This window comes from Coffea arabica, chromosome 5c, assembly GCF_036785885.1.
Source record: "Coffea arabica cultivar ET-39 chromosome 5c, Coffea Arabica ET-39 HiFi, whole genome shotgun sequence".
NCBI lineage: Eukaryota > Viridiplantae > Streptophyta > Magnoliopsida > Gentianales > Rubiaceae > Coffea > Coffea arabica.
The window spans coordinates 48,577,591-48,592,414 of record NC_092319.1 but is presented as its reverse complement, the minus strand read 5'-3'; the positions used below and the strand labels follow the sequence as shown (position 1 = coordinate 48,592,414).

At 39.4% G+C, this 14,824-nt stretch overlaps 2 protein-coding genes across 3 annotated transcripts; one reads left to right on the top strand and one right to left on the bottom strand.

Annotated features, from left to right (window-relative positions):
• Positions 1–622: 622 nt before the first annotated feature.
• LOC113690096 (chaperone protein dnaJ 11, chloroplastic) lies at positions 623–1,039 on the top strand. The gene has a single exon (XM_027207913.2). It carries the CDS (start codon positions 623–625, stop codon positions 1,037–1,039), a length of 417 nt encoding a protein of 138 aa, XP_027063714.2.
• Positions 1,040–3,611: 2,572 nt separating this feature from the next.
• On the bottom strand, positions 3,612–14,611 carry LOC113691008 (enhancer of mRNA-decapping protein 4). Of its 2 annotated transcripts, none has more exons than XM_027209176.2 (12): positions 13,230–14,611; positions 10,907–10,956; positions 10,677–10,833; positions 10,371–10,589; positions 9,968–10,096; positions 7,577–9,202; positions 6,241–6,600; positions 6,047–6,166; positions 5,364–5,534; positions 5,102–5,266; positions 4,854–4,979; positions 3,612–4,292 (listed from the first exon to the last, which is right to left on the bottom strand). In XM_027209176.2, exons 1-12 carry the CDS (start codon positions 14,220–14,222, stop codon positions 3,984–3,986), a joined length of 4,425 nt encoding a protein of 1,474 aa, XP_027064977.2. In that variant the 5' UTR covers positions 14,223–14,611; the 3' UTR covers positions 3,612–3,983. The 2 variants fall into 2 exon arrangements, with proteins under 2 accessions (XP_027064977.2, XP_027064978.2); XM_027209177.2 differs by having other exon boundaries at positions 3,612–4,280.
• Positions 14,612–14,824: the final 213 nt, after the last annotated feature.

The following is a 14,824-nucleotide window of genomic DNA, read 5'->3' as shown; positions in this document are numbered from 1 at the left end:
ACATTATTAATTTTTAGATTATTCTTGTACATAAAATATATTCAAATTTAATGGATTGAACTATTAGTCAGATAATCATGAGATTCATGATTCGACCGTCAAATCACATCGAATAAAAAAAAGAAAAGAAAAGAAAAGAAACAGTGGTTTAGATTTATTAGAAACAAAATCCAAAAAGAATAAGAATAAACAAGTTTTTATTTAAACAACTAAAGCACATGGCGGCTTCCATAAACCAAGCCGACCAGAGAAATGAGCAGTGCTCTAAAATCCGTTGGAGCCATGTCAGCAGATGAGCCCAAAAACAGACAGCAGCACCGCACCGGCCGCCGCTGGGAAATATGAGAGAGAGAGAGCCCACGGCATCATCACTGGGGCCCACTCCACACTCTCTCTCTCTCTCGGTTTCTTCATTTCCAAAACACTCCCCTTCTCTCCCCCAATCGTCCCCCCCTTGACCTCTATATATATGTCTACTCCGTCATCCATATCCCATCTCAAATTGACAACGCATCATCTCAATTATTTGAACGGTCGGAACCCTAAAGTTTTTCTTTGGCTTCTGGAATCTCTCTGTCAAATTCTCACCAGAAAATTTCCCAAATCTCGCGGGAAAAGGAAAATGTCCTTTGCTGTAAATAGGATTACGATTTGCGCAGCTGTATCCGAGGCATCACCGCCGGCGCTGGAGACTAGGACAAAGCCCGGAAATCTCTATCAGGTGCTAAGAGTGAAGCAGAACGCGTCTCAAGTAGAGATCAAGACGGCGTACAGGACACTAGCCAAGATTTATCACCCGGACGTCGCCCCCGTCGCGGCTAAGCACCCGGAGGAGTCCTTGGACGGATGCGATTTCATTGAAATTCACAAGGCTTATTCGACGCTGTCTGATCCGGATTCGAGGGCGGTTTATGACTTGACCTTGACCATTGGGAGCCAACCACAACCGCTGGGGGTTAATTACTCGGCGCCGGGGGGGTTTCGGAGGCATGCCGGGTTTTATGCGACCCGGAGGTGGGAAACGGATCAATGCTGGTAAAACTTCAAAATTATTTTTTGGCGTTTCGAGAGCTTAGACGTGGGGGGGGGGGACCCACATTTTTGCCGGCAATGGACCCACGGATGCATATTATATCATCGTATATGTGAAATGGCGACTGGCCAGTCCGGGATTGGGGTTTTACTTTTAGCCGGCGACGTCGTGCCGTGTAAATTCTATCCTGGGGCTTCATTTATCCTAGATTTTACTTTTTCTTTTCTTTTGTAATACCCTCCACCATTTTTAACGAGGGATTATGTGAAAATGATTAAATCAGTAAATACTAGATTCTCTTGGTCCTCTTTTCTTTCTTTTGTCTTTTTTTTGGGAGGTGTTTTTTTTAACTCATTAACTATTAAATTGCATATAACCTGCTCTGAATATACACACTATAATAATAATAATTACTATCCTTCGTTTATATAATTTTTCTAATTAATCTCATCTTTTTAAAAATTTAACATTTGAAATCCAATATCTCTCTTCTTGTTCTTCTTCTTTTTTTTTTTGCCCTTAAAGCATTCTATCCTTTACTTTTGTTCTTATTCTTTTTATAGTAGTGTATATTTTTTTTTATTTTGGGAATCTTTTTTTCTAAATTAAGAACAGCGTGTGCGCGTAGGAAAAAAGGCGGTCTTGTGGTACACTAATAAATTAAGTAGTAGTAATAAATACTAATAAGTATTCCCTCCATCTCATTTTATATGTCATGGTCAATTTTACACATAATTTTTTAAAAAAATAAAATTTAACCAAGACACATAAGGGTGGGAAATGGACATAGTACTAACATTTGGAAGCACAGATGGATAATGAATAGGAAGATATATACTTTGAAGCTACCAAATTGTCAACTGTAGAAGGTACATGAATTAATACAAAGATGGAAAGTGGAAAGTGGATATGATAAGTGCTGTGTTTAGTGAGGAAGATTGCAAGCGTACCCCAATCGGCATTCATAAAGGAAAAACAGGTTAGTATGGTCATTCTCAGCTACAAGACAAGAGTGTATACTGTTAAAACCGGAACCATTGATGGAAAAATCAAATGCACTTGTCAAAGCAAGGTTAGAAGGCAACACTGATGACCCCAAAATAGGATCAATTCTACAAGATATCAAGTTTAGTGAGTGTAGCTTCTCTCTTTTTATTAATAAAAGGGCAGGCAACCTCTGTGGTTAGTTACAAGCTGGCAAAGTATGCCATACACCTGATTGGTGAAATTAAGTGGAAGCATTCCTTCCCTCTCTGGTTAGTTAGATCAGCTGGAAAAGATGTAGGAGCAGTTACTCCAGCTGTTGTTATATATGAAAATGTTATCATTTGGCATAACAAAAAAAAAGAAAAAGAAAAAAAAGACACATAAGCTATCGAGGAATGTTTTAACATTACTACCCCTCAATTAAATTTCAACGTTTTGTTGGTTGGGCTTGGAATTTTTGAAGAAGGCATGACTACCTTAAAACCAAATTTAATAATTTGTCGTATGATTTATTAAAAGAAGATGACTTAAATGCCTTTCCTTGAAAATTGTAGTGAGGGTATAATAGAAAAGTTGGATTTCATTTATTTTTATTTTAAATTATAACAAATATTTTGAAATAAACTAAAATAGAAACCAAGACACATAAAACAGGATAGAGGGAGCATGCATTTGGTGTCCATAGTAATTAATATTCGGTCCAAGTTTTGATAAATACAAATTATCCAATTGATTTCTTCCTACAAGTGCGAATAAATAAAGAAAGGAAAGAAGAAGACGGCCTTTGTGGAAGGGGATTAAAAGAGAGGAGGACTTGCGGACGCCAAAATTGATGGATCCTCCCCAAAATGGTTTTTATCTCCATAAAACCAATTAATTCACACACACTTCAATTTTCAGTGGGCCAACTGAGGTCGATCGTTGAGTTGTTTGTTTCCCATCGGTTGATTGATCGAGCAAGATTATCAATCTTTTTAAGCTTCTTCTGCCCACTAAATTCCCTGTAACCTATAATTGGCACGACCTTGTGGGAAAAATCAATTAGCACTGGGCATTCCCTGGAAGAAACTCGTCAACGATCAAACTCCCACAAGAGGAAGTCAAAAACTTTGAACGGACAGCTCTATCCCAGAGGAAAAATCAATTAGCACCATATTCGGACAGACACTTGAGGAAGGGAAAGGATTCATACGGGGAAGGTTCATGCAGAGAATGCAAAGCTCTGGATCATAAAAGGATTGAAGAAACGTCCATTTCGAATTTTCACACGCATTCCGGTCAATCAACGCTATCAAGAAATCATCACTCTTTTCTGCGCACACCGCTCAAACTATAAACATTACTAATCCGAGGCGTGCAACTTCGCAGACATTTGAATACCTATGATTTGGCAGACACGAAACCTCGCCTCAATCCCCAACAAAGATGGATTCAACAGCACCTACATACAGCTTTGAATCAGAGTAGAAGTAGGAACGGCCAGTGGAAAGAGAAGGAAGGGGCATCGTACAAGTGAACGAATTACTTCCACAGAATCTACAGGCCAGCCATTGATGGAAAAAAACCCTAAAAAAGGGGGCCAAAAAAGAAATAAAGAAAAGTTTCCAATTATTGTATTAAACAGAAAAAATAAATCCCTCATTTAGAATTTGTTGCAGATGAGATGCTGGTATTTCTATAGATACAAAACCTCATATATCCACAGACCTTTCAACCAAAGACTCAACAGAACTAGAGAACCACAGTTATTACTGCACAAATTTTAACGTTTTCATATGCAAGACGATACAAGAAAAATAGGAAGAGCCCCGCGGGGGGGGGGGGGGGGGGGGGGGAATGGATAATAAAGGAATTGTACTTTACTCTACATAACCAGATCCCTTTCCATAACAGTCCCTAAAACTTTGTACAAATCCTTCTCCTTCGACCTTATGTCCACATTATTATGGCGATACTTCGGGTATCATTTACAGGTCATCAGCATGGAGTTGATGACATGCATGATTAGACGGATACTGGAAAGATCAGCACCTGAAGTTGATGGAAGGCTGCGATGATGGTTTAATATTTGGTAAACCTGCTCAAAGATAGGACGCACATGAACTGCAATCACTTGGTCAGTAGGATTTATGGCAGATAATATATCCCTCATCCAGGACAATTTTCTTGGCGTCTCCTTGCTGACATCACATGATAACTGCTGTAAAAGAGAGAGGAGAACCCCTTGGCTCAAGGGTAGAGGATTCATGGACAAGATCCCCTGCAAGTCAACCTGGTGAACACACAAAATATCAAAGGAAAAGCTAATGGGAACACAAGCAAAAGTAGCTAAAGATGGTTTATGAACATCGAAAATAGATCAACCATATAGACAACCAAGATGAGTACAAAAATACATTAACAGCAATGACCGAAAACCCAAGAAAAAGGAACGTTGAGGCCAAAATAGTACTAAGAATAACATCTTCCTTGACGGAGGGTAAAAACGCAAATACAAGTAGAATGGAGGATAAAATTACAATACAAGCGGAATAAAACAGACCCCAAGCAGAATGAGATTCTCTCTTTAAGTTATGAAGTAAACTGGACTTCCCTTGTCGAGGACACTTAAAACAGGACTACCAGAAAAACAAAAAGTGAAATCTCATGAAACACCCAGTTATGCAAGAGCAATTGTGCCCATGCATTTATGCTTTCCTTAAGAGAAGGTAAATCAGGCAACTATGCTTTCAGTAACTCACAGTAATCGTCCCTAGGCACTTGGAACGAGGATAGCTTTTTAATTTATACATCATTTACTCTTTATCCTAACTAAGTGAGACAAACAGCATACCTGGGAGCACAGCCACGAAACAATAAAAACATCACTTCTCTGCAGGGCTGCAGTGAAAGCCTCCTCATATTTACGTTCAGTTATAAGCCTAGAAAGCTCTTTAGTAGGATCCAACGGTGCCTCAAGCTATTTAAGACCACACAGGGCCAAAATGAAAAAGGATGGATTAGGAATACGCAGCTAAGATGAGAAGAAAAAACTTCCAAGTGGCCTTGAGAAGACCTAAAGATAAACATGAGCAGACAAACCTTTTCATGTAGACCAGCCAATGGACCATTGCTGAGCTGACTAACAAGTGGATTGGTAACTTTTGAATTTGCTCCCGCAACAGCGAGAGCTAACAACTTTCTGTGACCATCAGCCAACTCACTGCTCAGAGTTTGAGTCATTGATGATGCTGAACTAATAGCATCCTGTAAATATTACAGTTCAATCAGAAAGATCCTGTTGACAAGATAGCTTTGTTATGGGACAAAACATATGATGGACAGACATGCTTAAACTCCATACCCTTAAAGCAAGTGCCAATGGAGAATGTGATGAATCAAATTGTTGCAATGCTGCAGTTGCATGCTCACCCATTCCTTTTTGGAATGTAGCATCAACTTGTTCAAACATGGACCTGCAAGACATCTCAAAGGCTGGGATAACTGAAGCTTCCAAACTCGATTTGAGGGTTTCCTGCAACACCAATTTTCACTCTTAGAACAAATGAGTTCAGGACGAGATAGCCTGAAAGATATCGACACATCTTCTTCAACAACTACAACCTAGAACAATATTGAAATTTTAAACTCTCTAACCATGACAAGTTGAAGAAAAGCAGTTCATGCGAATGACGTGTCTGGACAATCAACAAGTTAAAGCACATAGATGAATACACATAAGCATGAATGTATAACTTAATTGTCTCATTAATATTTAACTATTACTGACAATAGAAACACACCTACACCTAACTGTATGCTGTATAAGAACATTTAGAAAGAATCTGCAACACAATAAAAGCCTTACATGCAAACCTGACTTAGTCACAAGTTTAAAAAAAAAAAACTCAGATCATCCAGAAAGAACTTCAGCCAATCTTCATTCTTCCACTAAATATATGTTTTCATAATTTCCAGTTGACTAAAACACGAATTGGAAATAACATAAGACGATATGGCAGAATGATTTGAATTTCTCTGACTCACTTGGAGAGCTTGCTTTCCAGAAGTCTGAAATTGTGTCTGGATTTGCCGAGCAACAGTAGCTTCTAGTTTAGAATTGACTGACTTCTCGAGTTGATTAACTGCTTTATCAGCAACTCCTTTCTGTGTCACAGAGAAGCAGTTAGATAATAGTAAAAGCACATCCAACCGGTGGCTTAAATCTTAAGAATATTAACCTGGAAAGCTTCTGTAATAGCAGTAGATACTGCTTTCTCAATACTGGGAGTAATTGTCCTTCCTACAGCTTGACCAACAGCACCTAATTCCTTTTTAACAGCCTTCTCCACCATAGCTGGCAAGTCCTTGTTCAAACAACTAGTAATCAGATTTGCAATTTGCTGTGTGCGGTCACGTGATGACTTTTCTTGTTTTGCATTCTCTTCTTGAAGACGAGCCCAGAGTGCATCGGCATTGGCCTTGACAGCTTTCTCTGTGTTTTTCCCCAAGGCTGCCTCAAGTCTTCTGCCCTCTTTGGTAACAGGGACGGCAACCATCATATTCATCTGCTTTTGCACATCTTTCTGCATACTCATGAGCTGCAAGAGATGGCAGGAAGGAAATAAATAGGAGAACTACAAACCAAGCATGTTGGTAACAAAGCGCAAATCCTTTATTTGGTTGGGCTAGTAGTCTGGTCAAGGAATGTTGACTCACTCTAGAAAATTCCGGCAGGGGAAAAAAAAATCTTGAAACCGCAGTCCCTCTTAAAAAAGAAAAAAAAAAAAGCACATTGTAATGTGATTTTTCTAAGCTGACCCATAAGAAAATCAGAAGGTAAAAACCTTGGTAACTAGGTTGCTGCTCCCATTTCTTCTTGTAAGGTTCGAGAGCAAACAAAAAACATACATCAACAAATTGATAAAAAGGTAACATTCAAAAAATTACATTTCTGTATCTTGAAAGATTTGCTGATACAAAGGCAAAAGGTGCTGAACCAAGCTCTACACTTAAAAACTCGTGGCGAACCAGCTGAACTAATTCTTGAAACATTTATACCAGGAATAATATCTCTATCGCCCTCAGTAAGGTTTAAAGGCACGAGTACAGCACATTTAAGTTAGGGGACCATAATACTTCAGATGGCAGGATATCGTAAAATAGTATCTGAGATGCAGCACTACCGTGTTAAAAAGGTTTCCAAGTACTTGAGTTCATTCATTTATGGTACTTGTGTTGATTAGCATGCATGTCACCATGATGAATTAGAGATACTTGTCCAAGAAAAAAGTTATGCTACTAGCTCAAGCAACATTAAGAAGTGAGCATTGTTCAAAGGCACAAAGAGCCATACTCATGCTACTTACTGGAGATTCAACCAAAACTTAGTATCAGTTGAGGTAAATAGGGTGCTAGACAATCAACTGTATAAAAGCATTAATCACGACACTGAATGAACAAGTAAGAAAACCAGTTCCAACAAAAAATCACCATATAAAATAGGATTAGGCACTGACTACATGCCAAGCTAAGCTAAATCCATGAAATATTACATAGAACCGTGCAAGGAATCACCTGATTTATCGACTCTTGCATTGCCTGAATTTGCGAATATACAGTTTCTACAGAGGGAATAGTTGAACTTGCACCGGCTTCATTGGAAGAATCAGTGGAATTGAACGGTGATGGGGACGATAGGCCAGATCCTTGATTGTTCTTCCCCTTTTGTTTTTTTCCTTTTGAATTTGATGCTGTTGTCTGTTGAACAGGTGCAGGAATAGCCGAATCGGTAATCTTTCCAGATACATCCTTTGCAGAGTCACGGGCTTCCTCTTCAGTAGTTGAAGGTTGAGCTGGGGTCTCACTTCCACTAGCAGTGTCAAATTGTCTAGTTTCCTCCACAATATAAGTTTCAGGAGACAAGGCACGACATTCTCGAGCCATCTCTATTCCAAGATCAGAGGCTTGAGAGTAAAATGACTTCTCCTTGTTTTCTGATACAAAATTGTGAAGTTCTTCATGCGAACCAATATCACTATTCTGACTAAATCTAGTTTCACCCACAACCTTAACCTCCACTTCGACATTTCGCCCGTCAGTGTTGATTACTACATCTTGAATATTTAATTCACCCTCGCTTTTCTGCTCATTAATGTGGTTAACTTCTGATGAAGAATTGGCCATCAATATCTCAGAAGGTGTCACAAGATGAGTGGGGTGCTTGAACTGAACAGGATGACTGAGAGTAGTGGAAATATCATCACGCAGAACCTTACTTTCTTCATTTCTAGATTCACCATCCAATGAAGGAACATCAGACAAAGTTGGATGAATTGCATCCAATTGCCTGTCAACTGAATACTCAATGATTTTTGCATCTCCACCACGATCGCTAAATGAGGACCCTGGGTCCAAGCTTTTCAAGGGACTTCTTAAACCAGATAGGTTACGAGACAACCTAGGACTCAAAGGAAGTGGAGGAGATGGGATGGAAGCAATATCAGCATTAGCAGTTACTGCTGGCAAAGAAACTGGTTTAGATTCCATACTTGAAGCAACAAAATCCTGTGAGGTAACTGACTCAACAGAAACTGAACTGACTGGATGTATCACAGGAGCTGCATTCTCAGAACCAATGTCTCGTATGGAGAGTTTTGGGGCAGAACCAGATAAAGGTATTTCGGTTGCTCTGCTATCAGAGAGCTCAGAAGAAACATATCCATCATTACTGAGAGCGTCACGTGATACAATAGAGTCTGCTTTGTCGAGCATTGCATTATCCAATGGGGGTGGTAAGCATTGGGATAATTCCAGAGCATACTGCTGAATAGCCTGTGTCTGGACGCAATACACCTGAACAATCTGTTCACCATGAGGTAGCAAATCACTAGTCCCAGTAAAACTCAATATTGGCATGGTGACAGTAAATTCTGCTACATAATCCATTCGGGTTGCTGTTGGGTTTGGACCATAATCCAAGTGCACCGCATATATAGCATTTTTTTTGGCATTTGCTAGTAAGAGAAGACCAGCTTGAGACAATGCAACAACTTGATTAAAGAATGCCTCCTCGATACGGGCTTCAGCTGAACTCTTCAACTCTAAAGTCTGAATACAATGCCAAGATTCAGAATCACTGGGAAGCAACCAGCCCTCTTCACTTGCTGATGCCCATATCTTTATTTCCTTATTTAAGGGACCCTGTTAACAGTTTTCAAAGGTCAGATAGGGTAAAAAATAGCTTCAAATTAAAAGCGTAGTGAATATATCAACAAACCAAGAAAATCCCAGATAAAAAATGTTAAAGCCAAAGTCAAATTTGATAGTAGTCACTATATCACAGATGGAATTTCCTGCTTGATATTTTAGGTTGTGTTTGACAAAATGTCTACTTTCATAACATTTCATGATTAAGAAATGTCTGCTTTCATAATGTTGCATATTTAAGTTGTAGTCGCTGATACAAAGCTTTAGCTCTCTGTAGCTGCAGGTATAGAAACCTCCGAAATCACTTGTAAATTAAAGAACCATCAAAGGTGAAAAGCCAATGGAGCCACCAAAAAAGGGAAACGGACACGCAAGCTCCACATTAGGTTTGGTTGTAAAGAATGATCAGGAATAAGTATTCAGATTATACTAATATTTAATGCACATTCTGTAAATTCACAGAAGACAACAGAAATGACACATTTGGCTCTTCCTTTCAAGTGGAAACCCATAGCCGGATCAAAGTAAATTTAGATGAAGATGTTATATGGACAACTGAGAATCAATACACAAGCATGACAGCATATTGCATTTCAATATGACTAACACATAATCTAAATGAATTCCAAACTTGGGTAATTATGAATCTCAGTAAAAAGAGAAACACAGAGAACATATTTTAATTATTATGATAGCATAACTGAACTAAATGCTTAAACTAAGACACTTTTGAAGAAAGAGAACTATTGAATTACACACCCCTGTGATGAGTATGATATGATCTGGACGGTGTGGGGCAGCAAGGAATGTAACAGAGTTAACCGGCTGACCATCATGTGGCCTCAGCACAGCAATTGGAAGCATCTTGCGATCTTCCCATATCTTTATCTGTTAGAACACAAATCATATGTTCAAGTCAGCAAAAACATTTAAACAAAATTTTGATGACATTAAGCACATAGGAAGCACTGTCCAACATTCCCAAATGGGTGCAATCAAATAAATCAGTGGGCTTCACATAACAGTTGTAAATGGTGGCTCTCTATCAACTACCTCACACATTTTCTGCATACGAATCTAAAAACCTCTATCCCACAAAAGGATGAAGATCTTGCAGGTCATATAAAAGATATTCCAAAAAGAAAAGAAGATAATCACGAACCGTGCCATCCACTGAAGCAGACACCAAACGAGTGGTCATCCACTGACACATTGAAAGATCGGTTATTTCTCCATCATGGTTCCCAACAAGTTGTACTCCATCAATCAGCTTATCAACAGGACATTTGAGTGGTTCTTCTGCTGAATATGCTTCAACTCTTCCGACCTTTGTGGTATCAATCTTCAGGATACGCCTTCCAATGCCAACAACAAGAACTTCCTGAAAGTAATTATATTTACAAGTTAAGCACAAAGAAAAACAGAGCAAAACTAGTAGATATAAATGAACAGTTGGAAGGACTTATACTTGCTTATGACAATGCCAACAGACTCGTGGATGAACGGATTCACCTTCTCCGGTGAACTGAACTGCAATAGCTATCTTTCCGGTAATTTGGGGCTTGTCTTCCTCATCTGGACCTTCAGTAATCTTCCAAACATATACACGCCCATCTACGCTTGCACTGTAGAGATGCACGTTAGCATGACAAAGGCAAAAGGAAGATTGAAAGTGATAAAAACAGACAAGAATACTACCTAGCCAAAAGATGAACATCCTCAGCAAAGAAAGCCATGTCTGTGACCCTCTGAAACAATGCACATTACTTAGATAAATCTAATAAACAGAGAAACAAATTAATGCACAATAACTAAGCAGCGATTGGAGGAATGCGCTCTACAACAGCAACAGATGACCAAATTAGCATTATCCACATGCAATGAGATCTCCATACCAAAATCTGATAAATAATATAACATGTATAACTAAAGTAGTTTAATAGATTGCAAAATTTGCTCTCTCAGGAAGAAAACAAGATATAGGAAATTGTAATCTCTTCATAAAATAAGCAAATTTTGAACAGATAAATGCTAAGAAGTAGCAGGCAAAGAATTGGAATCAATGTGAGAGATACGTGAAATCTATTATTAACAAGATGAACTGTATTACAAAGAAAGAAAGTCCACGGTTAAGCATCAGAATAAAGAACTAAGATATCTTATATCTCTGAAACTTACTCGCGGTATGTCTGTGTGTGTGAATATATAATCTCAGAGTACCACTAAAGCTACAAATGCATTTGACATAAATGACTTCCATATTTTGGAAATTCCAGTGAGTGCATTAGCCACTCCATGATTATTAATAATGAGGATAGTATTAACAATGTTCCCAGATTTAGTTGAGTTAATACCATTTAAGCATATTCTTAAAAAATTCAGATAACCAGCGATGAAATGTTTGACTACTCAGTCCGACTTTTGAGCGTATCATTCTTATCCTCTCAACCCCAACAGCTGTCGATAATAATTCCTTTGTGCCACATGTCATGTCTAGGAAAATGAATAAACACCAGAAAGGTCATAAAATCGGATTTATCCCCTGAGGGGTCTTGCACTGGATAACACGCTTTTTAAAAATATATTGCACCTGAGAACTTCTTATTTCAATAAAGAAATCAAACTATCACTTCCAATCCATTAACAACAAAGTTTGGTACAACATATATTCTAAGAATAGTTTTCAGTGACAAACCAATGTTCCTCTCAAATTGGGTTGTACGAAAGGGATGAACTGGTTATACTGCACAAACAGATATGAATAGCACATTCCCTGATTTCAATTCTTTCAACGTCTGCCAAAGAAAAGGTAAAGGACAAGCCAGGATACATTGCGATTGTCGCCTTGATGGTTTTGTTGGACCGTGGAAAAAAATAAATTATTCACATTTAAGGGGCGCAATTTAATCAAGCAAGTTCGAGTCAAGCTCAAGCTACTCGATTGAGGTTTTGAGTCAAGCTCGAGTATGTATATCATATATTCGAGAGTTCAATAAGCTCTATCGAGTACTTGGCATAATATTTAATTAATATATTATAAATAATTAAATCACCTTTTTAGGTTGATTATTTGCAATATTTACAACCCTAACCATTTGTCGAGCTCGAGTACTAAAGCTCAATATTGAGCTTGCCAACTTCTCGAATTCTATTGAGTCGAGTTCGAGCCTGCCCAATATTACATCGAGTCGAGCTCGAGCTTTGTTCAAACAACTTGCTCGAGCTCGAGTATTGCTACTAGGCATCGAGTTCGAGCTCAAGTATGACGATACTCGAGCTTGACTCGACTTAATATCACTCCTGCTATCCTGTGACGCCTGAAACTGCCAGCGCGTAAGATGGAGGTGGGAAAAATTAATATAATAATAGATGGAAAGTACCAAACCGCATGGCATTCCAACCCGTTCCCCCCCCCAACCCCTAAAAAAAACCAAAAAAAAAGAAGACAGAAAGAACAACAAGCAGCAGTCTTAATTACACTTCTTATGCCCCTAGTGGCTGTGAGATCTTGAAATTCAACTGGGTCCCAACTAAAAGCCAATACCTAAATTCCTAGTGTCAAGAGCATTACCGTTTATAGCAAGCCCCAGAGTATGCTTCCCTTAGAATTGGGAAAGAAAATTCGAACATGACACGACTCTTGATATTGCCATTCCCATGTCCACACCAAAATATACCGTATGTATTCCAATTCTACTTACCGCAATACATACAAGAAAACCCAACAGCATCACTATAATCAGAGTGTATACAAGGAGTCTAGAGTAGTTTCTTTGGTAATTATCCTTGAATCTACAATTTTACTCACTCTCACTGGATATCATCCCATGCAATCCATAAGACAACAAAAGTTCATCCAAGTACCACCACAGAACATTCAAGCCAAGAAGTTAATTCACACTTATTGCATATTACTCCCAAAATCCTATCTCTAAGTTCACCATGATCATATCCAGGGATGTGAAACTCAACAAATGCATAATCAAGACAGATATAGATCAAGCAAAGCAATTAGGCTAACCTGGGCAAGGCCCTTAAGTAAGGATCTCAATGCCGTATTGATATTGAGAACCCGAATGGCTCCTAATTTGAGTCCATAGCAAATGTAAGTCTTATTCACCGCAATCTGCCTTCCAAGAACCAGACCAGGGTCTGAACCATACTTGGTAATTGGAGTAACCTCGAGCTGAGGCTGCACCTCACCCGGCAACCTAACATCAATGTCATAAACCACGTGATCACCTATCAAATGCCGCCCCTTTGGCAGCTTACTGCTCGGCATCCGCATTGGCCCTGGATGGGGAAAACCCACATTCGGGCCAGAACCCATCATGGGCAAACTTTGGGGGTTGGAAAAGTCTGATCCCCCAGAGTTAGTAGGCTGAATGGGAGGCATTGGCATGGCTGGTTGTGGCGGGATTTCGAGGGTAGAAGGCGGAGCACTCAACAAAGCCATCAGCCTCGCCCCTGGATTCTGGTTAGTGGCATTACTCCCACTGCTGTTGCCAACATTATTGTTATTATTACCGGGATTTTGGGGGAACTGGGGATGGAGAGGGCCAGAAAGAGGAGGCTGAAGCGGGGGTGTAGGAAAGGACATGGACCTCTGCTGGTGCAAATTACTAGTAAACTGAGAGGAGGGATCCGGCTGAAGTTGCGGAGGATTAGAACCACTGTTACTAAATTGGGGAAGATGGTGGTGGTGGTGGTGAAATTGGGGAGGAGGATGGTGGTGGAAAGGCGAGGTCTGAGGAGCGTAGGAGTATGCCCCACCAGGGGCGCCACCAGTAGGAGGTGGATAAGAGGCGGAAGGAGGTGGGAATGGGCCAGAAATCAAATTAGGGTTATTAGGGTTTTGGGGATTGGGGGAAGAAGAAGAAGGAGTAGGAGTAGAAGATGTAGGGTTGGGGACAACAGCAGCAGCAGCAGCAGATGACGGTGAAGAGGGCTTGAAGAATTTATGCATATCAAATGGTCCTCCACCTGGTTGATTTGGATTGCCAGGGGAAGCCATCTATCCAATTATAATTACTCCTAATCTCACAATCCCAATAGTTCCAGATTACTGAGATCTGAGAAAATATTGCAAAAAAATGTTCTGCTGCGTAAAATATATACGGAGTCCAAATATATATGTATATGTGTGTGTGGGTGTGTGTGTGATTCCACAGTATAGAAGAAGGAAGCGGAGTTATGGAGATTTAAGATCCGATTGAGCAGAAGAGAAGAAGGGAGTGAGGGAGGGGGAGGGACCAGTCGCCCAGATGGATGCGGGGGGGGGGGGGTCTTTTTTTCTCTCTCAGTTTCAACTGTGGTGGTGGGACGGACGGGATTTGAGTATTATTATGGGATTTTGGAGACTTTGGGGAGACCAAAATACACTGTGAGTCTACTACACTGTGTAGCATACAAGAGAGAAGAAGATGGATGCGGGTAATAAGGCAACTAGGTTTTCTTTTATTATTATTATTATTGACTCCGGAATTTGTTTCTCTTTGGAGATCTTTTCTTATTTCGAGCGTATTTGGATACGAGATTGTTTTGAAAAAAAAAATAGAATAGTAATATGTATAGTAGTATTTTTTCATAAAATATAAATAATATATATAAGAAAAA

Coding starts and splice junctions, on each gene's coding strand:
- LOC113690096 (XM_027207913.2), top strand. CDS start 623: ATGTCCTTTGCTGTAAATAGGATTACGATTTGCGCAGCTGTATCCGAG.
- LOC113691008 (XM_027209176.2), bottom strand. CDS start 14,222: ATGGCTTCCCCTGGCAATCCAAATCAACCAGGTGGAGGACCATTTGAT. Junction 6,167..6,240: donor CTATTACAGAAGCTTTCCAG/GTTAATATTCTT, acceptor TCTGTGACACAG/AAAGGAGTTGCTGATAAAGC. Junction 4,293..4,853: donor TTTCGTGGCTGTGCTCCCAG/GTATGCTGTTTG, acceptor TGTGTTCACCAG/GTTGACTTGCAGGGGATCTT.